This window comes from Oryctolagus cuniculus, chromosome 17 (assembly GCF_964237555.1).
Source record: "Oryctolagus cuniculus chromosome 17, mOryCun1.1, whole genome shotgun sequence".
NCBI classification, from domain to species: domain Eukaryota; kingdom Metazoa; phylum Chordata; class Mammalia; order Lagomorpha; family Leporidae; genus Oryctolagus; species Oryctolagus cuniculus.
In genome coordinates, this window is record NC_091448.1 from 60,267,518 (window position 1) to 60,292,752 (window position 25,235).

Below are 25,235 nucleotides of genomic sequence, written 5' to 3' on the forward strand. Positions count from 1 at the left end.
TTCTGAGGCTAAACGCCATCGCATGACCTCACGTGACAGCACAGAAACGTTCTGTTTTGTTTGCTCACGCACCCCGCGGGGATCGGCACCCACATGTGTGCGGGAGCCCGTGACCGGCAGGGAGGTGAACACCAGAGCGCAGCTTCGCCCCGTTTCTGAGGAAACCGCAATCTGACAAGCCCGAGAAGTTTCTGGTACCCCAGAATAAGCACAGATTATTGGGGGGATGGGGGCGGGGACAAGATGGGTCCCAGCAAGTGTCACAAATCAGCTGATGGGCGGGTCGCCACCTTCGGCGGGATCCAGAGAGAGCGCGATCTGCCAACGACGCATTGATGGTTCTGGACAATGAACCCAAAAAACAAAACAACAACCCACTGCCAAGTCACACTCTGCGTGGCAAACGCCCAGAAAGTCTGCGGGGAGCCGCCTGCTCGGCTGTGGGGGGAGAGCCCGTCCCGGCGGCCCTCGGCTGGACCCGCCGGACCCGCCGGACCCGACCCCGCAGCGCGCGCCGCCCACCCTGCCCACCCGCGCGGGGCCCGCACGCTCTGGCCGCGGCTTCCAGGTACGCGTTCCGACAGAGCGGCATTTCCTGGTCGCGGCACACGCACAGGTAAATTTTCACAACCCCATCCGCGCCTTCCCGAGGCGAGAATCACATCCTGGGAAACTTCACCTTCCCCACGCGCCCCACTCGGCGCCGCGGGCAGCGCGGCCGCCGGCGGCCCCGAGGCGGGTGGGGGAGGGGCGCGCTCTTGAGGAGGGGGCGCGGCGCGACCACCCCCCGCCCCAGCCCACCGTACGGACCTGCTCCGGGATCTTCGGGCCGCCCCGAGTGGTTGCCCATGCTCAGCCGATTCGGGCAGCGGCCGGCTGGCCGGCCTCGGACTGAGTGTCCACCCTGCCCCAGCCCCAGCCGGCTCCGGCGGGCGAGGCGGCCGCGTCCGGCGGGTCCGCTCCAGTCAAAGAAAGGGCCGGGCGCCTTCCAGTTCCCGGTGGCTGCCGGCAGAGCGGCTTCTCGCGCGCGGGCGTGCCCCGCCCACTCATTTGCATGCCGCCCGGCCTCCTGGACTCCACGCTACCCGCCAGGGGAGGCCCGCCCACCTCATCTACATTCCGCCTGCCCACCTCATCTGCATATCGCTCTCGGGCGCCTGGAGTGCCACTCTTCAGCCGTGGGAGGGACGCACCGGCTGACCGACTTCAGGCCCTGCACCCGCGGACGCTGGACGAGGTAGGCTGGAAAAAACCCACTGCGGGGAGGCTGAAGCCGACTGCCACACAGGCCAAGCAAAATCCTGCGCATGTGAAATGAGATCCATCGGGACAGAAAAAACTTGGAGTTGGCACAGGACAGGTGTTCAATAAGTATTTTTTTTGTAATTTTCTTTTTTTAGTGACTGAATGGAAGAATAAACAATTCTTGAGGAGAAGAAAATTAACACTCAGAAAGACTATTACTAATTATAAAAATGCATGCCTGCCAATCATGAGTAGAAATTTTGCTGCTGCCAGAAATGACTAACTTTTGGAAATTACCCTGAACAACTTACATTCTTCATCTTACAGGGAAAACACTTAGGACCAACTAAAGCTTGCAGTGAAGATGTTTAGGACTAGTAAAATCATTAGTGGAACGACTGATGTGTCTCCATCACTTGAACACATGACGGGCCATTCTTGATACTCATCTTTCCTACCAACATCTTAGGAGCCTGGCGATGATGATGACTCTCAACACCTCAGAGCAGGGTATTCCTGTGGCTTCTAGCGTGCTACAGGCTCCGAGATTTCTGCCCCCCTCTCTCTCACCAGTCCCCTTTGTTGATTCCTCCTCATCTGCTTGACCTCTAGACCCTGGATTGCTGCCTGACCTCTTCTCTGCCTACGATCTTGGTCTCTTATCTACCAGTTTTTGGCTGTTAAATCTAGGTGCCATCTGTATATTGCCAGGCTGGTCCTTTCTTCTGAGCTCCCGACTCATTTATCCAACTGCCTTCTTGATGATTCCACTTGGACATCTTAATAGGCATCTCCCACTTAACCAGAACAAAATGACCTCTTGATTTTCTTCCACAGACCTGGGTCTCCTATAGTCTTTTCCAACTCCACAAAGGGAAACTTCATGCTTCCAGTGACTCAGGCCAAAAACTTCTGCTCTTCTCCCATGCCCCATCGAGTCCCTCAGCACAGCCTGTCAGTATATATGGCCATGCATCACTTAACTACAGGAATGCATCCTGTGAAATGTGTCGTTAGGTGATTTTGTCATTGTGCGAGCATTACAGATTGTGCTTCCACGGAGTAAAATGATTTCAACGTCACCAGGCAGTATAATCTTATGGGCGGTACCGCCGTTGTATATGAGGTTCATTGAGGCCTGAAATGCCATTACACAACACATGATTACACTCATGTGTTGTAAATACCACCACATCTCAGTACTTCTCACCTCTTTCACTGCTGCCACCAGGTCCAAGCCATTGCTATCTTCCACCAGAATTACTGCAACTGCCTCCTAAGAAGTCTTTCTTCTGCCTCTGCCTTCTAGTCTCTTCTCCACAGAACAGCACGGGTGATGCTTCAAAAACCTAGCTCGAATCATGGCATGACTCCACTTACAAGGCTCTAATGTCTTTGTCACTTGGAAGAAGTCAAAACCCTTATAACAGCTTCTGAGTCCCTGAATAATCCTCTCCCTGCCCCCTTGGTGGACTCACCCTTCTGCCTCACGTTCCTTCTGCTACACCAGCTTCCTTCCTAGTCCTCCAATGAGCAAAGCACAGCCTGGTCTCTTCTAAGGGCCACTGTACTTGGTGTTCCCTCTCTCTGAAACACTGCTCTCCAAACTACCTACACTATAAACTAGATAGATGGAAAGAAGATAGATAGATAGATAGATAGATAGATAGATAGATGGATATGGCTATAAAATATGGCTGACTCTGCTTCTTAGGTCTCTGTTCAAACATCACTCTATTACAGGGGCTTCTCTCATCGCTCCATATGAACTAGTAAGCCAGACCCTCAACTCACACACTCTCCTTATTGGTTGACCTCTGTGTCACTCATCACCATTTAGTTTATTCTGTGTTGATGACCTTTTGTCCTCCATTAGAGAATCATTTTCATGAGAGTAAAGACTTTCAATTAATGAATCAATGAACACATTTATAGGCTGCACCATATATAAATCAACACTTAATTACACGTTACTTCTAGTGGTAGTACCATGGGTTAGTTTTCTCTGACAAAACCAGTTTGTCAAAGACAGGAATCACTGTTTTATTTCTATACCCTACAAAACCCAGCACAACACTTGAGTGTACAGAAGCAAATGGACTAAAAGGAATTCAATTGTGTGGTAACAGTGTTAGAGCAGAATTCATAGGAGATCAGGTCAAATCCTCTCCCCTCCCTTTTTTTAAAGGTGAAAAATGAACCCAGAAAAAGATGGCTGACTTCCCCAGGTGTCTCTGAAACAAGGGGTGAAGCCTAAGCTATGAACCCAGTTAAGAGTGACATAACTTCAGGACAGTTTGCAGACTCATCCATACAGAAACTGATGAGTCATCCTTTTTATTCTGTAAAATGCAGACCCAGTGACACGTCTCTGTGAAAACTGGACAAGGAAGACATCAACCTAACTGGCCTCCTGTGGTTCTCTCAATTCCCACACCCAAAATATCTAGTCAAAGTGTGTCATCTCCTAGACATTTTTCAGATTTTTGTCTCTCTTGTCTTTGCTGCTGCTGGTTTAATTCATCTCATACAAGGAAGCATTAGCTTCCCTACTCAGCTGCTGCTTCCAATTTTTCTATTGCTCAAATTGCTTCTTCACCCAGGTTACCAAAAATGGAAATCTGACCATATCACCCTTCTGTTTAAAAGCTGCCTGCAACTCCCCTTTACCTTTAAGATAAAATTCTTGGTTCTTAAGCTTGGTCCACAGAGGTCCTTCGTAATCTGCCTCCTCAGCTCCACCCCAACTGTTCTAGCCCCATTTTTATGAAAATACCATGTACTCTTCCACTTTACATTCCAGCAACATTAAGCCAGTTGTAGTTCTTGGATCACGCCCTATTGTTTTGGGCCTCTGTGTTTCTATATCTGCTACATTCCCCCTGTTTCAACTACTTTTCTGTAACTTGGCTGCCTAGCAAATGCCCATTTATCTGCTATGAATTGGATTGTGTCCCTGCCCATTATTCATATGTTGAAGCCCTAGCCCCTCAAAATATAGTAGTTGTGGTTTTAAAAATGTATTTTGTTTATTTGAGAGGCAGAAATACACAAACACATAAACACACACACACAGAAATCTCACAAGCACTGGTTCATTCTCCATTTGCCCACAAAAGCAGAGGCCAGGCCAGGCCAAGGCAGGAGCCCATGTGGATGGAAGAGTCAACTACTTGGCCGGTGCTGCGGCTCACTAGGCTAATCCTCCGCCTTGCGGCGCCGGCACACAGTCCGGGCGCTGGATTCTGTCCCGGTTGCCCCTCTTCCAGGCCAGCTCTCTGCTGTGGCCAGGGAGTGCAGTGGAGGATGGCCCAAGTCCTTGGGCCCTGCACCCCATGGGAGACCAGGATAAGTACCTGGCTCCTGCCTTTGGATAGGCGTGGTGCGCCGGCCATTGAGGGGTGAACCAACGGCAAAGGAAGACCTTTCTCTCTCTCTGTCTCTCTCTCACTGTCCACTCTGCCTGTCAAAAAAAAAAAAAAAAAAAAAGTCAACTACTTGAGCTATCACCTGCTGCCTCCCAGGGGTACATTAGCAGGAAGCTGGAATCCAGAGGACAGCCAGGATTCTAATCCAGACATTCCTGTATGGGATGCAGGTATCCCAAATGACAATTGAACCACCGTGCCAAATGCTAGCCCCAGTAGGACCCAAATCTATGGAACTGCTAGCCTTTTAAGAGGAAGATATGCCCACACCCCAGCCCGACACAGCCAGAAGGCAGCTGTCTGCAAGCCAAAGAGAGCGCCCTCACCAGAACCTGAACAGGCTGGTACCCTGCTCTCAGACTTCCAGAAATGTGAGAAATTACAGTCTGTTGTGCAAGCTACCAATTCTGTAGTATTTGGCTATGGCAGCCCCAAATCCTTGGTCAGGCATCATCTCCTCTGGGGAGCCTGAGCATTGCAGAGAGAATTAAATAAATACTCTCCCTCACAGTATCTTCTGTACTCTTAGTGCTTATAAATTTCCCACCCGTATACGCTATTTTAACTATCCTTTTTCATGAAGCAGTGGCAATGATGCTGTTTTTGAGTAGTGTTGGTGCTGTTCCATTTATCTTTGCATCCGTAATATCTAGTATATAGTAATTTAATATTTGTTTACAACAAAAACACTAACTTCTCAAATAAACATTAAAATTCTGTAGTGATTATTTGACACTCTGATTCTTTGCTATCCACAGAAATTCTGTTACTACTGTGAGATTATTATTAAAATATCAAGCCTGTTCCCAAATTAATTTTTTTTCCACAGGCAGAGTGGACAGTGAGAGAGACAGAGAGAAAGGTCTTCCTTTGCCGTTGGTTCACCCTCCAATGGCCGCCGCGGCCGGCGCGCTGAGGCTGGCGCACCACGCTGATCCGAAGGCAGGAGCCAGGTACTTATCCTGGTCTCCCATGGGGTGCAGGGCCCAAGGACTTGGGCCATCCTCCACTGCACTCCCTGGCCACAGCAGAGAGCTGGCCTGGAAGAGGGGCAACCGGGACAGAATCCGGCTCCCCGACCGGGACTAGAACCTGGTGTGCCGGCGCCGCTAGGCAGAGGATTAGCCGATTGAGCCGCGGCACCTGCCCCCAAATTAATTTTAATTTTATTTATATATTTTATTTAAAAGGCAAAGTGACAGAAGGAGAGACAGAGACAGAGAGAGACGTTCCATCCACTGGTTCAGTACTCAGATGACTGCAACAGCCAGGGTTGGGCCAGGCCAAAGCCTGGAGCCAGGAGCTTCTTCTGGGTCTCACACATGGGTGTAGGGGCCCAAGCACTGGAGCCACCCTCTGCTGCTTTCTCAGGCACATTGGCAGGGAGCTGGATGGGAAATGGAGCAGCCACTGGCAATCCCATGTGGGATGCTGGAGTCACAAGTGGCAGTTTAACCCACTGTGCTGCAACACCAGCCCCTAAACCCATAAAATTCAAATCAATCTTGAACTTTATGAGTCTATTTCAGAATTTACTTGAGAAGAATAAAGGCACTGGAAATTCCAAAACAATTTGAAATAATAAGAGAGATCTGGGGCTGGTGTTGTCCACAGCAGGTTAAACCACCACTTGTGAAGCTGGCATCCCATAGGGGCGCTGGTTCGAGTCCTGGCTATTCTACTTCCCTTCCAGCTCCCTGCCAATGCACCTGGGAAAGCAGCAGAGGATAGCCCAAGTGCTTGGGCCCCTTACCCATGTGGGAGATTCAGAAGAAACTCCTGGCTCCTGGCTTCAGCCTGGCCCAACCCTGACCATTGTGGCCATTTAGGGAGTAAACCAGTGAATGGAAGAGTTCTCTGTCCCTTCCTTTCTCTCTGTAACTCTGCCTTCAAAATATATAAACAAGTTTTTCAAAAAAAAAAAAGGAGACATCTACATTATTAGAATTAAAAATGTCATAAAATATTAAAAAGTATAGTTACAACAAAATAGAAATTCTCAAAAAATAAATTTGAAATAATTTAATATAAAATGACATTTCAAGTGAAGAAATTCCTATCTCACTCTTTATGACAAAATAAATTACAGTTCAATACAAACTTAATTATAAACTATGAAAATAAATTTCCTAGAATTTCTAAGCATAGATGAAATATTTTATAATACTGACAAGGAAAATCCTTATTTTTGGACATTTTCAAATTCATAGAGAAGCATGGCAAGAACTGTAAGTGAACACTACCATATACAAAACTGCTTCAAACAGTGGGAAATGGAATTGAAAGCTAATTTTGGTGCAAAAAAATTTTTGAAGCCAATGCATAGTTTTTTCATAATACACATTTTCCATTAGCTTTTTTTAATGTGTTTTTTTTTAACATTTCACTTTTTTATTTTCATCTATTTGAAAAACAGAGAAAGAAAGAGAGACAGAGATCTTCCATCTGCTGGTTCACTTTCCAAATTTCTGCAAGAGCCAAGGCTGGGTCAGACTGAAGTCAGGAGCTAAGAACTCCATCCAGGTCTCCCACATGGGTGGCAGGGAACAAGCCCTTGAGCCATCATCTGCTGCCTCCCAGAGTGCATTAGCAGAAAGCTGGATAGGAAGTAGAGTAGCTGGGACTGGAATGGGCACTCCAGTTTGGGATGCCAGCATCCTAAGCACTGGATTAAAGTGCTTCACCACAACACACACCCTTCCATGAACTTTTTGAAGTAGCATCTTGAGGCCGATACTGTGCATAGTGGGTTAAGCTACTGCCTGCAACATAAGCATCCCATATGGGCACCAGTTAGAGTCCTGGCTGCTCTACTTCCTATCCAGCTCCCTGCTATTGCACTTGGGAAAGCAGTGGAAGATGGTCTAAGTGCTTGGGCCGCAGCACCCACGTGGGAGACCTGGAAGAAGCTCTTGGCTCATGGCTTTGGCTTGGCTCAGCCCTGGCTGTTGTAGCCATCTGGGGAGCGAATCAGCAGATGGAAGATCTCTCTTTCCCTCTCTGTCTCTTTATAACTCTGCCTTTCAAATAAATAAATAAATAAATCTTTGAGGTACCCTCTTACTTATCACCTGCTATTTCCCAGTTATAAGCATTTTACCAGATTTGCTTTTTATCTTCACTCCCTTTTTCTTTTCATTAAATCATTTGAAAGTACGTTGCGCACATCATAACCCTTCACCCCCAAACACTCTCAGCATAATCTCCTAAGCCACTCACCCACAATACCTTACTATACCTTAAAAAAGTCATATTTTTCAAAATATCCTATAGTATATACTCCATATTTAAATTTCTCTGTCTCTAAAATATGTTTTATACACCTTAAAAAATGCCACCAGGATCCAATCAATGTTAAATAATGTCTGAGCAAGACACATCTTGAAATAACTTGATCAATGATAGTTTGGAATGTTATAGATTACCTGACAATACCATTTTAGAAGGAGGTAGAGAAATTTGAACATACCCATCATAGTCATTACTCTTGGGGGTATGAACTCACAATTTTAAGTATAAAGAAGTCTTAAATAGCCTTAAAAGGCAGTAAAGTGACCAGTTCAGGTTGTAGCAGTCACACATACTGGGCAAGTGGAGATTAACTGTAAATATTACACGAATAGGATAAAATTTCTAGCAGAGGGGCTGGCATTATGACACCTGGGGTTAAACCACCACTGGGGTGCCAATATCCCATATTGGAATGCCAGCTCAAGTCCTGGCTACTCTGCTTCTGATGCAGCTCCCTGCTAATGCACCTGGGAGGCAACAGAAGATGGCCCAAGTACTTGGGCCCCTGCCACCCACGTGGGGGACCCAGATGGAATTCCTGGTTTCTGTCTAGCCCAGACTTGGCTGTTGTGGGCATTCGGGGATGAACCAGTAGATGGAAGACCTCTCTCTCTCTCTCTCTCTCTCTCTGCCTTTAAAATGAATTAATGAATGAATAAATCTTTTTCAAGAATTTCCACTGGAATCAAAGAATGCTTATGTTTTGTTATTTTTTTAAAAAAAGATTTATTTTATTTATTTGAAAGTTACAAAGAGTTACAGACAGAGAGAGAGAGACAGAAATCTTCAGCAGGGATACTGGATCAGAAGTGGAGCAGCTGGCATCTTCCATCCACTGGCTTACTCCCCAAATGGACATAACAGCCAGGTTGAAGCCAGGAGCTTCATCTGAGTCTCTCACGTGGGTATAAGGGCCCAAGGACTTGGGCCATCTTTTACTGCTTTCCCAGGTGCTTCAGCAGGGATACTGGATCAGAAGTGGAGCAGCTGGGGCTCTAAGGGGGGCCCATATGGAATGCCAGCATTGCAGGTGGTGGCTTAACCTGCTAGGCCATATTCTTAATGTTTACTAAAGGCAAAAAAATTTTTTTAATATTTTTATTTAGTTAACAGGTAGAATTACAGACAAAGAAAGGGAGAGACAAAGAGAAAGGTCTTTCATCCGCTGGTTCACTCCCCAAATGGCTGCAATATTGGGAGCTGAACTGAGCTGATCTGAAGCCAGGAGCCAGGAGCCATGAGCTTCTTCTGGGTCTCCCACACGGATGCAGGAGCCCAAGCACTTGGGCAGGTGGTGGCTTAACCTGATAAGCCACAGCGTCAGCCCCCTAAAATGGTTTTTTAGGAATCTTCATTGAGTATAAAGATTTCCTTATATTCAGGCATGCATAATGAAATTTTTTTGTTTTTAAAAATTTATATTACATAGCCCAAATTAGTATACTCAGAAATAAATTTGGACATATATATATTAATATACAATTATTAAGATATTGAGGCCTGTGTTTAGTTAGTAGTTAAGATAGAAAACACAATTCTGTTATCCCAACTGAAAAAGTTAACAGTATTTTCTTATTATGTGGAGACAACCCCTTGTGTCAGATTTTAACCTTTTTCTTTTCTTTTTTTTTTTTTTTTTTGTGACTGGCTCTTTTCAGTGTAATTTTTAAAAAAGATTTATTTATTTATTTATTTATTTATTTGAAAGGCAGAGTTAGAGAGAGAGAGAGAGACAGAGACAGAGACATCTTCCATCCACTGATTCACTCCCAATGGCTGCAACGGCAGAGCTGAGCCAGTCCAAAGCCAAGAGACAGGACCTTCTTCAGGTTCTCCCACGTGGGTGCAGGGGCTCAAGCATTTGGACCATCTTCCACTGCTTTCCCAGGCCATTAGCAGGGAGCTGGATCAGAATTGGGGCAGCTGGGACTTGAGCGCATATAGGATGCTGGCATTGCAGGCTGTGGCTTAACTCTCTGTGCCACAATGCTGGCCCCTGTGTCATGATTTTTAAAAATTCATGAACCAGGGCTGGCACTGTGGCTTAGTGGGTAAAGCAGTGGCTGCAGTGCCAGCATCCCATATGAATGCCAGTTCGAGTCCCGGCTCCTCCTCTTCCGAACCAGCTCTCTGCTATGGCCTGGGAAAGCAGTAGAAGGCCCAAGTCCTTGGGCCCCTGTACCCACATGGGAGACCCAGAAGAAGCTCCTGGCCCCTGGCTTCAGATCAGCACAGCTCCAGCTATTGTGGTCATCTGGGGAGTAAACCAGTGGATGGAAGACTTCTTAAAAAAAAAAAATCATGAGCCAGGTGGGTGTTTGGCTCAGCAGTGAAGATACCACTTGGCACACCCACATCCTCTATCAGAGTTAGAGTCCTGAGGCTCCACTTGTGATTCCAGTTTCCAGTTAATACACACCCTAGGAGGCAGCAGGTGATGGCCCAAGTACTTGGGTCCCTGCCATCCATATGGGAGACCCAGACAGTATTCTCAGCTCTTGAATTTGGCCTGGCCCTACCATGGCTGTTGTGGGCATTTGGGGAGAGAACAGATGGAAGATCTCTCTGCCGATATGTTTCTTTCTCTTTCTTTCTCTCTCTCTCTCTCTCTCTCTCTTCCTCCCTCCCTCCCTCCCTCCCTTCTTCCCAAATAAAATAAAGAAGTAAATAAATATATTAATTTAAAAAAGCATGATCTAAATAATAACCTTGAGTTTAAAGTAACACCGTGAAACAGGTACAACCCTCTCTGTGGATTACCTACTGGCCATTTCCTGCTTCATCCATGCTAAAGAAATCCAGGGATCTGACCCTTATGGGAAGGTTACCCTAATCTTAGCTCAAGAGTGAATCTTGATTACAGTCAGAGCCAATCACAGGGATTCCATTTCCTTTGCTGGTGGCCAGGTTAGGGATGCTAAACGACTCAACTCTAGCCAACAACACACAAGGGGAGGTGTGCTGGTGGGACAGTTGGGGAAAGTTCTCTTATTCTTTTTTTTTTAATTAAGATTTATTTATTTATTTGAAAGTCAAAGTTACACAGAGAGAGGCATAGGCAGAGAGAGAGAGAGAGGTATCTTCCATTTGCTGGTTCACTCCCCAGCTGGCCACGATGGCTGGAGCTGCACCAATCTGAAGCCAGGAGCTTCTTCCAGGCCTTTCATGCAGGTGCAGGGGCTCAAGGACTTGGGCCATCTTCTACTGCTATCCCAGGCCATAGCAGAGAGCTGGATTGGAAGTGGAGCAGCCAGGACTTGAACCGGCGCCTGTATGGGATGCCGGCACTGCAGGCAGAGGATTAACCTGCTATGCCACAGTGCCAGCTCCAAGTTCTCTTATTCTTAAAGAAACATAATAGAAGCTTTCTTTTACCATTCGACTCTGTCCCATCTGCTTGAAATCATCAGAACTAAAGCTGTGATCTTATGATGGTGAGAGAAGCTAGCCAGAGAGCCAAGCCAGCACGCTCGTACCACCCAGTTGATCGGAGGGCTAGAAAGAGCTTGGTTCCTCGGTGCTATCAATGAGCTCCTAAGTTAAGCAACCTTTGAGTCATGTACATGTGATACCATGTGATACACTTTCCCCGTTTTGACATCCAGCTGGATCAGATACTATCTGACCTAACAGTTGTTCTTTTTCTCCTCTTGCAAATCAGGGGCTGAGGTGTAGAGAGATTAAGCTATCTTGCCCAAGGTCACACAGATTAAAAGTAGGGAGATGGAATTTAATCCAGGCCTGTTGCCTCCAAAGCAATTCTTTCTCCAAGATACCACTTTGTTTTCGGTAGAAGGTTGACACAGTCTCTTCAGAGGGAAGCCAGTGTTTCAAGATTCAAAGAAAAACAGAATAATTTCTTGCAATAAGTAACTATAAACTGTGAATATTGTTACTGGAGAAAATCTTGAAAATCCTTAACTTAGAGAGAACACATTTTTATCTTCATCAGGGCTTAAATATGAATAATACTGCTGCAAGCTACGTGAAAGAAGATTGATAATAGCACTATTAAGCTATACACACAGGAATCTTAGTATTAGTCTCAGCCACTGACTCATTAAAATGATTCTGTTCAGGGTACCCCCTGAGCCCATGAGAACTCAGAGCCTGGTGCAAATAATTAAAAAATCATCATTGGCCTTTAAGATTTTGAAGCTCAATTTATATGGAAGGAAACACTTGGTCTGAATACCTATGTACAAAATGACTTCAAAAAGTTAGCAAAGGGACCAGCATGGTGCAGCCAACTAAGGTACCACTTGTGACACCAGCATCCCATATCAGAGTGCTGGTTCAAGCCCTGACTGCTCAGCTTCTGCTCCAGCTCCCTGGTATGTGCCTAGGAAGGCAGCACAAGATGACTGATGTACTGGGCCCCTGCTGTAAATGTGGGAGACCAAGACGGAGTTCCTGGCTTCTGGTTTCCACCTGGATCAACCCTGGATGTTGTGGCCATTTGGGGAGTGAAACAACAGATCAAAGATCTCTGTCTTGGCCTCTCCCTCTCTCTACTGCTCTTTCAAACTAAATAAATGGAAAGGGACTGGCACTGTGGCGTAGTGAGTAAAGCTGCCACCTGCAGTGCCGGCACCCCATATGGGCGCTGGTTCCAGTCCCAGCTGCTCCACTTCTGATCCAGCTCTCTGGTATGGCCTGGGAAAGCAGTAGAAGATGGACCAAGTCCTTGGGCTCCTGCACTTTCGTGGGAGACCTGGAAGAAGCTCCTGGCCCCTGGCTTTGGATTGGTGCAGCTCCAGCCATTGCAGCCATTTGGGGAGTGAACCAGCGGATGGAAGACCTCTCTCTTCTCTGCCTCTGCCTCTCTGTAACTCTGCCTTTCAAATAAATAAATAAAGCTTTAAAATAAATAAATGTATAAGAAAAAAAGTTAAACGTTAGGGAAAATTGAATTAAAAAGCTTATTCTGGTGTAAACATTTTGAAATTGATGCACAGTTTTTTCATAATATATATTTTCTCTTTAAGATTTATTTATTTTATTTGAAAGGCAGAATTACAGAGTGGTAGAGGCAATTGGAGAGAGAGAGAGGTCTTCCATCTGCTGGTTAACTCCCCAGATGGCTGCAATGGCCAGAGCTGAGCTGATCCAAAGCCAGGAGCCAGGAACTTCTTCTGGGTCTCCCACATAGGTACAGGGGCCCAAGGACCTGAGCCATCTTCTACTACTTTTCCAGACCATAGCAGAAAGCTGGATTGGAAGTGGAGCAGCCGGGACTCGAACTGGCACCCATATGGGATGCTGGCACTGCAGCCACTGCTTTACCCACTAAGCCACAGTGCCAGCCGCCATAATATGAATTTTCATTAACTTTTGAAGACCCCTTAAGTGCATGAATTTCAAAAAATTTTTTGCATCAAAATAAACTCATCTCTTAATTCTATATTCCATGAACTTTTTGAAGTCCCCTCATATTTTGTGCATCCCTTGTTTCCCTAGAATATACAAGTCCAGGGTACAAATGGGGCCAGGTTAACAGCACGAAGTGGTATCATTGTGGCTATATTCATCATTCACTGCTATGACTTGACTTCCATGCTCACTGCCAAATCGCCCCGATTATTTCTGGGCATCTGAGGAGTGCATCACCTTTTCCCAAAGCAAGAACACTCAATGAACACATAGCTTGTGCTCTTCACGCCCTCTCTTCCACCGAACCCTCTTGGGAAGCTCAGGTGCAGCAGTCTGGGTGCCCAGCCTCTGCTCAGCTGCACGAGGAGGCCTCCCCATTGCCCGTGCTCCCCACACTGCCCTAGTGGGCACTGGACCCACCCCACAGGCCCCAGCCTACCATTTACCTGGTGCTGCTGGTGCCCCTGCTCCAGGTCTCAGGGATCCCCAGGTCTGGCTGGGAGTCTCCCTGGACTCAGAGTTGCCTCCCTGGAGTTGGGCATTATACCAGCGTCTGCTGCGGCAGTGGTACTGCTGCTGGGGAAGACTTCTGGAAAGACGACCACCAGAGTTTAACACTGGCCTCTTCCGGAAGGCGGCATTTTGGATGATGCTTTAACTTTGTCTGCACTTTCTTCTGGCCCTCTATTCTTTCTTCACTTTTATTTTTTTTTAATTGTGGTAAAACACACATGACCTAAGATTTACCATCGCGGCCCTTTTTAAGTGGCCAGTTCAGAGGCATTGAGTACGAGCACTGTGATGTGTAGCAATCAGCAGCATCCATCTCCAGCACCCTTTCATCTTCCCAAATGGAAGCTGTATTCCCAGGAAACGGTAGCTCCCTAGTCTCTCTCCCTCCAGCCCCTAGCAACCACCGTTCTACTTTCTGTCTCCAAGGTTGAACCACTGGAGGGACCTCAGAGTTAGAGAATCATACAGGGTATGTCCTTCTGTGATAGGGCTGATTTCACTCCACATAATGCCTTCAAGGTTCATCTTTTTATAAGTAAGCACTTACAAACATTTTAATTTACATGAAAGGTTGAGTGACAGAGGAAAAAAAGAGACAGAGACAGAGAGATCTTTCATCCTCTGGTTCACTCCCCAAATTCTCACAATAGTCAGGGCTGGGCCAGGCCAAAAGTCAGGAGCGAGGAACTCCATCCTGGTCTCCTACGTGGGTAGCAGGGTAGAGTAAGTACCTCCGTCATCATCTGCTGCCTCTCAGGATGCATTAACAGGAAGCTGGGGACCAGCAATGTGGCACAGCGGATTAGGCTGCCACTTTCAACACTGGTATCCCATATATGGAGTGCTGGTTTGAGTCCTGGCCAGTCTGCTTCCAATCCAGTCCCCTGCTAATGCACCTGGGAAGGAATGGATGATGGCCCCAATGCTTGGGCCCTTGCTACCTACATGGGAGACCAGGATGGAATTCCAAGCTTCTGGCTTTGGCCTGGCTCAACCTGGACAGTTGCAGCCATCTGGGGAATGAACCAATGGAAGGAAAACTCTTTTTCTGGGTCTTCTTCTGTCAAATAAATAATATATATATATATATATTTTTTAAATAGTAGTGTGACCTAGTATTTCCACAACACCTTCACTCAGTTATTCAGTATCTGTTTTGTACATGACACTGTTCAAGTTTCTCAGATTTACTATGAGAGGCAAAAAGCAAAGCTCAACTTTCTTAAGAAGCCAAAGGTCCACTTGCTGAACAGGAACTAGGTTCATAAAGTAAAGAAAATGCTGAGAAATTTGAACACAGGGAGAAAAAGCCAAAAAAGAAAGTAACAAAGCTAAGGAGCTAAATCAGAAGAGAAATTCCTTAGACAAATAGCAGGGACTCAGTCTAGAAAGCACTCCAATAATGAAATAGTGGCAGCGAAAGCAGAGGGGGAATCTGTAAGGATAAAAAGCAGATTAGTGGTTGCCTGGAGCTGGTGGTAGAAACAGACTGACTGCAGACAGGCACAATGGGTATTGGGTGTGTGTGTGTGTGTGTGTGTGTATGACAGAAATGTTCTTAAATTAATCTGTGGTGATGATGGCTATAACTGGATCAAGTTACTAAAAGTCACTGGATTGCACATTTTAAGTGGGTGCATTTTATGATGTATCTACTATTCTTCAATGAAACTGTTTTTAGAAAACGTCAAGACAGACAAGTGCAATAGTCTTCAAGGCTGGGTATTCTTTCCAAACTAAAAAGAGCCCAAAGAGCCGGGTCCTCACTCTGCGCCAATTAGCATGACTGAAGCCTGGGACTGCCCTGCGCTCTGGGGATAAAGGCTGGAAAGAGACAGGCTTTGAAGAAGATGACATAAGGGGGGAGAGGCATCACCCACGCTCAGAGGTGCCTGCTTCTTCAATGTGCTGCCAGCAGGTGCAGTCAACTGGGTTCAATTCAAAGCAACCAAGTATTTTCAGGCAGGAAGGAGAGGCAGGACAAGGCGGGATGTGGTGCTACGGAAGATCTGCAAAAGGGATAAACCCTGTGAGGAGGAGCTCAAAAAAGGCTTTTTGAAGGCTATGCTACGTATGAGCCAGTCCTTCCATGGTATCCAGTGTTGCCATTTCCATCAATGTCTGCAGTGGCTGGGGGTGGGGTGGGGGGTGCCCAGGGGAGCAGGGGGAGCAGTGGAGGGGAGGTGCTTGGAATGGACATGCGCATCTTGGACAAGCGAGGCCCTGGCAGCAGCGATGCGTCTTTGTTCCCCGGAGTGGACGAAGGTTTGATTGTGGAAAAGTTGCAACAGAAGGCCCCAACAAAAGGAGGTGAAGCTGCAGTGGTAGCCCACTGAATAGAGGCAAGTGGTTCCTTGACTCGCGGGGTGCACCTGGAGGTTCTGAAGGCTCGGGAGCAGAGAAATGGCCTGATGAAAGCTGTGGTGTAGGAAGACTGCCCTGGTGACACAGAGCTGCACCCTCTACCCAACGTTTTACAGGCCATCCATTCACTACACCCTAAGCTCCACTCTAGGACACCTGTACCCTTCTGTCCCCAGCACTGGATGACCCATGCACTGAAGATCAGGCGTATTTGTTCCCAAACCTGTTGATGCACCTTGTACACATGCTTTTATTCGCATGACTTAATTTTACGTAAACAGGTGAAATATAAGGGCAAAGAGACCTCATTTTCTTTTTTCAAAAGCAACACTGAATGGTTAGCAAAGACTCACTGAAAATGAGTCACTAAAAATAACTGAAACAACTATAAAAGAGCAGGGGAATGTTTGCAATCATGTAAAAGGAGTCTATTCATTCATTCTTCTTCTTCTTCTTCTTCTTCTTCTTCTTCTTCTTCTTCTTCTTCTTCTTTTTAAGATTATTTATTTGAAAGGCAGAGTGACAGGGAAAGAGGTCTTCCACCTTCTGGTTCACTCCCCAAATGGCTGCAATAGCCAGGGCTGGATCAGGCCAAAGCCAGGAGCCAGGAACTCCATCTGTGTCTCCCACATGGGCAGCAGGGGCCCAAACACCTGGGCAATCTTCCAATGCCTTCTTAGGCACATTAGCGGGAGCTGGGTAGAAGTGGAACAGCCAGGACTCGAACTGGCACTCTGATCAGGAATGCCAGCACCACAAGCAGCAGCTAGTTTAATCCACTGTACCACGACACCAGCCCCGTCTTCTTAAGTGTCTATATTTTAAAATAATTAAAACTGGAAATCATAGACAATATACTCATATTACATGTGTGAAAAGAGGCTAAGGAACCCCAATCAACAGGCCCACTCTAAGAAAATGCCATGGCCCTTGTTAAACCCATACCCTTGAGGCCAGCTGAGGGGATCTCTGAATTAAATGTTGAGCCATCACAGATGCTGGCCAGACAGAGGACCGGGTCCTGGGACAGATTCCATAGCCATCAGCAGCAGGGCTAGGCAGCAGCTGGGAAAATGTCCACTGGACCCAAAAGCCAATAGTACTTTAATAATAAAAATTTGGGGAAGGGACCGGCGCCGTGGCTCACTAGGCTAATCCTGTCTTGCAGCGCCGGCACACCGGGTTCTAGTCCCGGTCAGGGTGCCGAATTCTGTCCTGGTTGCCCCTCTTCCAGGCCAGCTCTCTGCTGTGGCCAGGGAGTGCAGTGGAGGATGGCCCAAGTCCTTGGGCCCTGCACCCCATGGGAGACCAGGAGAAGCACCTGGCTCCTGCCATCGGATCAGCGAGGTGCACTGGCCGCAGTGCGCCAGCCGCGGCGGCCATTGGAGGGTGAACCAACGGCAAAAGGAAGACCTTTCTCTCTGTCTCTCTCTCTCACTATCCACTCTGCCTGTAAAGAAAAAAAAAAATTGGGGAAGGAAAGCATCAAATGTTTACAATGAATCTACACTGATTTAAATAAGAGGGGCAGGATAACTGGAAGCACAGGAAGTTTTGGAATAGGAGGATATCCAATAAGAAGCAATTGCTAGGGCTGGCACTGTGGCAGAGCAGGTTAAACCTCCTCCTGCAGCACTGATATCCCACATGGGCCCCAGGTTCCAGTCCCAGCTGTTCCACTTCCCATCTAGCTCCCTGCTGATGTACCTGGGAAAGCAGTGGAAGATGGGAAGATGGTCCCAGTGCTTGGGCCCCTGCACCCGCGTGGGAGACCTGGAAGAATCTCCTGGCTCCCTGCTTCAGATCACCCAGCTCTGCTGTTGTAGCCATTTGGGGTGTGAACCAGCGCATGGAAGCTCTCTCTGTCTCTCACTCCCTCTGTCTGTGACTCTGTCTGTGACTCTGCTTCTTGAATTAATAAATAAAATCTTTTTTAAAAAAGTAATTGCTGCTCTTGAATTGGTTGGAGCTAACCGTCCAGAGATTTTAGGTAAACAGGGTATGGTGCCTGGTGGTCACAGATGGGATTTAAGTCAAGGTTTCAACATATATTCAGGAACATGAAAGAGTCTTATGTTGGTTTGAGGTCCAGACCTTAGCTGATTAACTTCCCTTATCTCTTCTCCCTTTTGTCAATTAGATTTGGGATATATCACATTTTTTTTCTTCTATAACTAAAGGTCAGTGAATGATCACACTTATTTTACATGAAAAAAAAAGTTTAAAGCGTATATGTTTCTTTTTTTTTTTTAAGATTCCCTGATTTAACCAACTTTTTCAATTAACAGGACCATAATGACCCCTATGATACAGGCCAAAAGAGCAGGATTAACCAGCAGCTGCTGTCGTTTCAGTAAGAGATGCTGCACCGGGTGGGGTCGGAAATCCAAAGGGAATAAAAAGAAGACAGATGCGACTGCTGAAGACGATTAGATGCTGAGGGAAAGGAAGCCAGTGAAGCTAGTGCTAGAATTTAGCCAGCTAGAAGAAATGTCACTTCAGTCAGGACAAATCCAGACGCCAGAGGAAGCAACTCTGTGAGGAGGAGGCTAAGTTTAGTTTAGACAAGCTGGGAACACAACGTAAAATCCCTGAGAGATGGGACTTCCATTGTTCGGTTAATTCCTGTATCCCTCGCACCCAGAAAGATGTCTGGAACTAAATACTTGGTGGTTGAATGAATGAATGAATGAAGAGTACACATGCACACGTAGAATCTCCACGAGAAGCCGGCGCCGCGGCTCACTAGGCTAATCCTCCGCCTTGCGGCACCGGCACACAGTCAGGGCGCTGGATTCTGTCCCGGTTGCCCCTCTTCCAGGCCAGCTCTCTGCTGTGGCCAGGGAGTGCAGTGGAGGATGGCCCAAGTGCTTGGGCCCTGCACCCCATGGGAGACCAGGAAAAGCACCTGGCTCCTGCCATCGGATCAGCGAGGTGCGCCGGCCGCAGTGCGCCGGCCGCGGCGGCCATTGGAGGGTGAACCAACGGCAAAGGAAGACCTTTCTCTCTGTCTCTCTCTCTCACTGTCCACTCTGCCTGTCAAAAAAAAAAAAAAAAAAAAAAAAACCTCCACGAGAGAGGCAAACCTTTGGTACAGAGGCTGGGACACCACTTGGGATGCCTGCATCCCATACTGGAGCACCTGGTTTGAGTTCCAGCTCCACTCCAAATTCCAGCTTCCTGCTGAGGTGCACGCTGGGAGGCAGCCATGATAAGCTCAAGTAGCCGAGTCCCTGCTGCCCATGTGGGAGACCTAGATTTGGCCCGGCACAGCCCCAGCTGTTGTAGGTTTGGGGCAAGTGAACCAGTGGATGGGAGATTCTCTCTCCTCTCTCTCTCTCTCTCTCTCTGGTTTTCAAAAAGTTTAAAAAATAACCTCTACCAGACATTTTCAGCAAACAGCTGAAGATGTGTTTCTGGAGCAGAAGGGGCAAGTGGGGACCAGAGGCACAACTTTAGGAGTCATCAGGGACCTGAGCCTAGACTAGCGTCTCCCACTTGGAAATGACAGGCCCAGACGAAGTGAGAAACCAAGGATTGCCAGCATCTGTGTCTCAGTCCCGTGTGTACCCAAACCCCACCTATTTTTGTGCAGATGTAGCTGCCAGGATGGCACCAACCAGAGATCTGCCAGCTGCAGGCTTGGCATACCCACTCCCCATCACGTACCATCAGCACACCCACTCTCACCATGCACCAAACACCATGACACTGACTAGATTCCAACACATGTGCTGCAGCCCCACATGTTTCTCCATCTGTAAGAATAAGCCAGTCTCTGGGGCCGGCGCTGTGCTGCAGCAGGTTAAAGTCTTGGCAGGCATTCCACATAGGTGCCGGTTCAAGTCCTGGATACTCTACTTCTGATCCAGCTCTGCTAGTGCGCCTGAGAAAGCAGCAAAGGATGGCCCAAGTCCTTGGGCCCTCGCACCACATGGGAAGATCCTGGCTCCTGGCTTCGGATCAGCTCAGCTCCAGCCATTGTGGCCATCTGGGGAGTGATCCAGCGGATGGAAGACCTCTCTCTCTGTCTCTATCTCTCTGTGTAACTTTCAAATAAATAAAATACATCTTTTTTTTCTTTTTAAAGGAATAAGCCAGTTTCTGTTCTGGGGCTCTTTCAATGACTTTCATTTCAAAATCCAGACTTGGTTACTCTCAAGAGCTGGAGTGGTGGATTAATTTGCTTAAGGTCACACAATCAGGATGTGGCAGAGAAGAGAGAACAAAGCCATGTCTGTTCCCTCTCTTATAGATGACTTTTCTTATACAAGGAGTTTTCAAAACGTTCATGGAAAATGAAAAAACAATGCATGGATTTCAATTTTTTTTTTTGCACAAACAAATCTATCTTTTAACTCCACTTCCCACACACTTCTTGAAGTGCAGTTATGATCTTCTTGTTGTTCCACTGATTGTATGCCAATCTATTTTTTGTTCCTGTGGCATCAACTCTATGGTTCTTGATGTAACATATTCTACATAGATTATTAAATATATATTGACTGAATTTATTATAAGTCTTTGGCTTAATGCTCCAAAACTAATTCCTACAGCATAAAACCAACACCATTGGGCTATCTTTGGATACTGATCAAATAAGTATAGATATCTCATTGAAACAGCACTGAAAATCCCAGCAAGATTCCATGGGGGAAGAGGTGAGGTACAACAGGATGTATTTTTACTCTAACCATGTATAATGTAATTTGCTTAGGAAAAGTACTTTCCCACAATACTAAATTAATTTTTAAAGTGGAAATCAAGAGGCAAGCAAGGGCAAATTCAACAGCAAACTCAGTAATCCAAATGAACTTTCAGGAAATGAGACTACTACACTGAGAATCTACTGTGTGCTCGCAGCCAGGAAATGCAGCATAAGAAGGAGATCTGGTCATGTTTTCCACTGAGGAACTTGAACACTTCAGAAGGTCATGGCCAAGTTCAAGGGCTGGAACTCTAAAATTCCATGAATTCAGTAGAAAGACCTCTAGTTTCCCTTCTACCCAATGTGATGACTATACAGAATCAGTAAAAGCAGAACATTCTTCTGGAACATGAATAGCATTCTATAGAGGACCCCACAATCCTTTCCTTCTCTGGTCTTCCATGAGGAAGCTTAGGGTGCTGGCACCAGGCCACGCCATTCTGACCATGGACCAGCTCGAACTAAGGGGCAAGAGTCATGATTCTTCTTGGAAAATTCTGTCAATAAATTGGTGCATGTGTTTAGAAGAAGCAGTCGGTCCTACTCAAGGACTTCAGTCATGGGGTTCTAACAGGAAGGAGTTGCAGTGGAATGTCTGTGCTATAATTGTATTGCACCTCATTTGGGTGGTGACACAAGCAGGTATTTTCTCCTGGTGAAACCAAGGGTAGAAAACATACATTTCAGTCACTGGACACCATGGTTATTAATATAAGCATGCTTCACTGTTGATATCTCCATCCCTGAGGTTGATGACTGTGTGTATTCTAGCACAGCGCCAAGTGCTACTGCAGTGTTACATGGGTGCGTTGCCCCCTCTGCTGTCACGTCACTCCCCGGATGCTGTCTGGTCCTCCTGTGGTGTCACTCTGGCACACCACACTGCCCTCTTTCCTGACTCGGGCATCACTTGGTTAAATACACTGGCATCTAATAGTAATACTGTGTTTTTTATCCAATACTGCAGTGGGAGAATAAATGCATAGATTGTTTATGGTAATGAAGGAGAAACACTAACCTATTGGGAAATGGTGCAGTGTTTAGCCCTTTTATATTTATCTATGTAATAACTCTGTAGACTGCATAATGATGAGTCCCTGTCTCTTTCAGGTTTCCAAAGGAGACTTTTTTTTTAATGTTTCCATCACAGGAAAAGGCATGTGTTTCATTAGTAACTGGCTGTTTTCATCTAGTCACATGAATCAGGTTTTCCTCTAACCTAACCTAGTAGCCTAAAATCGTGCACACAACCCTACTTCCAGCTTGTCAGTTTCCTATCTTTCTCCTTCGTCCTCATTTATTGTGTACTTATATTCTTGCATATATCTCTGTAACACTTCTCAAATGCTTTTTAAAAGAGATTTATCTATTAATTTGAAAGGCAGAGTTACAGAAAGAGAGAGACAGAGAGAGCAAGAGACAGAGAGAAGTCTTCCATCCACTGGTTCATTCACCAAATTGGCCACAACGGCTGGAACTGGGTTGATCTAAAGCCAGGAATCAGGAGTCTCCTCCAGGTCTCCCACTTGGGTGCAGAGGCCCAAGTCCCCAGGTCATCTTCCACTGCTTTCCCAGGTACATCCAGCAAGGAGCTAGATCAGAAGTGGATCAGCCAGGACTAGAACCAGTATGCATGTGGGATGCCAGCACCAGAGGCAGCAGCTTTACCCACAATGCCACGATGCTGGCCCCTCAAATTCTTTCATACAAACAGCACACACACACACACATACACACAAAACTTAAAATTCCACTTTCTATTTTTCTTAATAACTAAAAATTCCTTCTGAACCATGTAAGTTTTATTTAATTATTTATTTTATTTATTTGAAATGTGGGGCGGGGGGGGGAGGGGAGAGAGAGCGAGAAACAGACAGAGAGATCTCCCATCTACTGGTTCACTCTCCAAATGCCTGGAACAGCTGGAGCTTGGCCAGACCAGAGCCAGAAGCCAGGAACTCAATCTGGGTCTCCCACACAGGAACTCAAGTATTTGAGTCATTACCTATTACCTCACAGGGTATATATTTGTAGGAAGCTGGAATCAGAAAAAGAGCTGGAATTCAAACCTAGGCCTCTTAAACCAAATGTGGGCATTGCAAGTAGTGTCCTCATCACTAAATGCCCAACTCCCTAAAAATCACCCTTAATTGGCTTGATAATACACCATAGTAAGGGACAGGCATCTGGCATAGTGGTTAGGTCACAGCTTGGAACACTTGCATCAGAGTGTCTGAGCATTAGTCTTGACTCTGTTCACGATTCCAACTTCCTGCTAATGCACACACAAGGAGGTAGCAAGTACTCAGGTCCCCACCACCCATGTGGGAGATCTGGATTGATTTCCTGACTCCTGGCTCCTGGCTTCGGCCTGGTCCAGCCCCAGCTGTTGGAGCGTTTGGGGAGTGAAACAGAAGATGGGTCATTTTGCTGTCTTTCTCTGCGTCTGCCTTTCTCCTTTCAAACAAAATAAGTAAAAATTTAAAAAATAATAATAAAAACCAAAGGTAGGTCCTGGGCCGATCTTTCCTACAGCTGAGTGTGCGGCAGTGAAAGGAGGTTCAGGTTGGTGGGCCTTAGGCTGGAGGGCAGTGGCTGGGGAGTTGGGTGGAGGTGGCAGAGACAGGGTTCCAGAGATTGGCTATTTGAGCAAACAGCAAACCAAATAACAGTAATCAGCACCGTGCATCTCACTAACATCATCAGAGATGATGGTTAATATAGTAAGGGACAAGGCTAGAAAGAACTCTGAGATGTTACATTCAAATTGGAGGTGTGAGGTCCGGCACCGACGCTCACTTGGTTAATCCTCCGCCTGTGGCACCAGCATCCCATATGGGCGCCGGGTTCTAGTCCTGGCTGCTCCTCTTCCAGTCCAGCTCTCTGCTGCGTCCGGGGAGGGCAGTGGAGGGTGGCCCAGGTGCTTGGGCCCCTGCATCCACATGGGAGACTGGAGGAGGCATCAGGCTCCTGGCTCCTGGCTTTGGATCAGCATAGTTCTGGCCGTAGCAGCCATTTTGGGGGTGAGCTGACAGAGGGAGGACCTTTCTCTCTTTGTCTCTCACACTGTCTAACTCTATCTGTCAAATAAAAAAAAAAATTGGAGGTGTGGCTTTGTTATATATACATGCAAGAGTCCTTAAAAATAAAGTTATCTTTTAATTCCATTCTTTAATGAACTTTCTGAAATATCCTCATAATATAAATGTATTGTCTATTTTAGTATATTTATAACATTATGAATATATTTATCCTGTATTTATGGTATATAGATAATATTTAATTGGTATATATACTGCATAGATATTCTGATACAAGTGCATATAATCTAAATATACATGTGTAATATGTTATAAATGCGTGTGTGCACACAGCAAAACTCCTAGGCATCTCCTGTTATGTGTAATATCATCTGGCCCCAGCGAAACACTTCCTTTTTCTTCTCTTTGTCCTTGAAACAGAAAGGGACAGTGTTCCAATGCTGGGAGTGTCTGTGGGTTGTATTGGTGCCCATACTGGAAACGGAGCCCAATAGGAGCTCTCCTTGAGAGACAGCAGAAATGATTTAATTCACTAAATAGGTCTTAGAATGAATGCAGTAGATTCTGACACTTGACCAGAGGTGCCAAGTGTCCACTTTCCATTTTAATTCTTTTCTTAATTACCCAACAGGTGGTTCCAGAACACTCAGGAATCCTTGCGGTATTTACAACAGTGGCCGTGGTGGCTGAGAGATATTTTGCAAAACTAAACAACTCTTATTACTATTAAATTTGTATCTGTGCAAATCTAGACTTGAGTTGAATGTCATTTTGAAGAAAAGAGAAAGAAAAATCTCAAGACTGGAAAGCCTGGGGCAGGCGTCATGGCCCAGGAGTTAACCCTCCTGCTTGGAATGCCCACAGTCCATATAGGAGTGCTGGTCTCAGTCCAGTTACTCCACTTCTGATCAGCTCCCTGTTAATGTGGCTGGGAGGCTTGAGCTCTTGCCACCCATGTGGGAAACCCAGATGGAGTTCCTTGTTCCTGGCTTCAGCCTGACCCAGTTCCAGCTGTTGCAGCCATCTGGGGGAATGAATTAGCCAATGAAAGATCTCTTTTCCCACCTCTACCTCTCTATCATTCTGCCTTTCAAATAACTAAACATTTAGAAAGTTAAAAAAAGAAGGGACAGCCTGAAACACCAGTCTACTGCTCCACACACTGAGGCAGACAGGTGCTTTTTTTTAAACTGCCATAATGCCTAAGTAAGACATTCTATTAAGGAAGATAGCTCAAGGGGGAAAAATACTTTCTAAGAGTATTCACATTTC

General features: G+C 46.3%; 2 protein-coding genes across 11 annotated transcripts in view; one reads left to right on the forward strand and one right to left on the reverse strand.

Moving 5' to 3' along the window:
- SPECC1 (sperm antigen with calponin homology and coiled-coil domains 1) overlaps positions 1-25,235 on the reverse strand; it is a 338,358-nt gene that overhangs the window by 184,018 nt on the left and 129,105 nt on the right. For 2 of the 10 annotated variants that reach the window (XM_070061463.1, XM_070061467.1), the window contains exon 1: positions 811-999. The exons of 6 other annotated variants lie outside the window; for them this stretch is intronic. In XM_070061463.1, the coding sequence (XP_069917564.1) occupies positions 811-850 (40 nt within the window). In that variant the 5' untranslated portion in view covers positions 851-999. Of the gene's footprint in view, positions 1-810; positions 1,051-25,235 lie in introns of those variants that run through there. 2 more of the 10 variants (XM_008270676.4, XM_070061466.1) reach the window with 2 other exon arrangements.
- Positions 919-24,714, forward strand: LOC103351456 (uncharacterized). Its single transcript, XM_008270678.4, has 2 exons — positions 919-1,237; positions 24,595-24,714. Exons 1-2 carry the CDS (start codon positions 1,055-1,057, stop codon positions 24,691-24,693), a joined length of 282 nt encoding a protein of 93 aa, XP_008268900.3. The 5' UTR covers positions 919-1,054; the 3' UTR covers positions 24,694-24,714.

Coding starts and splice junctions, on each gene's coding strand:
- LOC103351456 (XM_008270678.4), top strand. CDS start 1,055: ATGCCGCCCGGCCTCCTGGACTCCACGCTACCCGCCAGGGGAGGCCCG. Junction 1,238..24,594: donor ACCCGCGGACGCTGGACGAG/GTAGGCTGGAAA, acceptor ATTACCCAACAG/GTGGTTCCAGAACACTCAGG.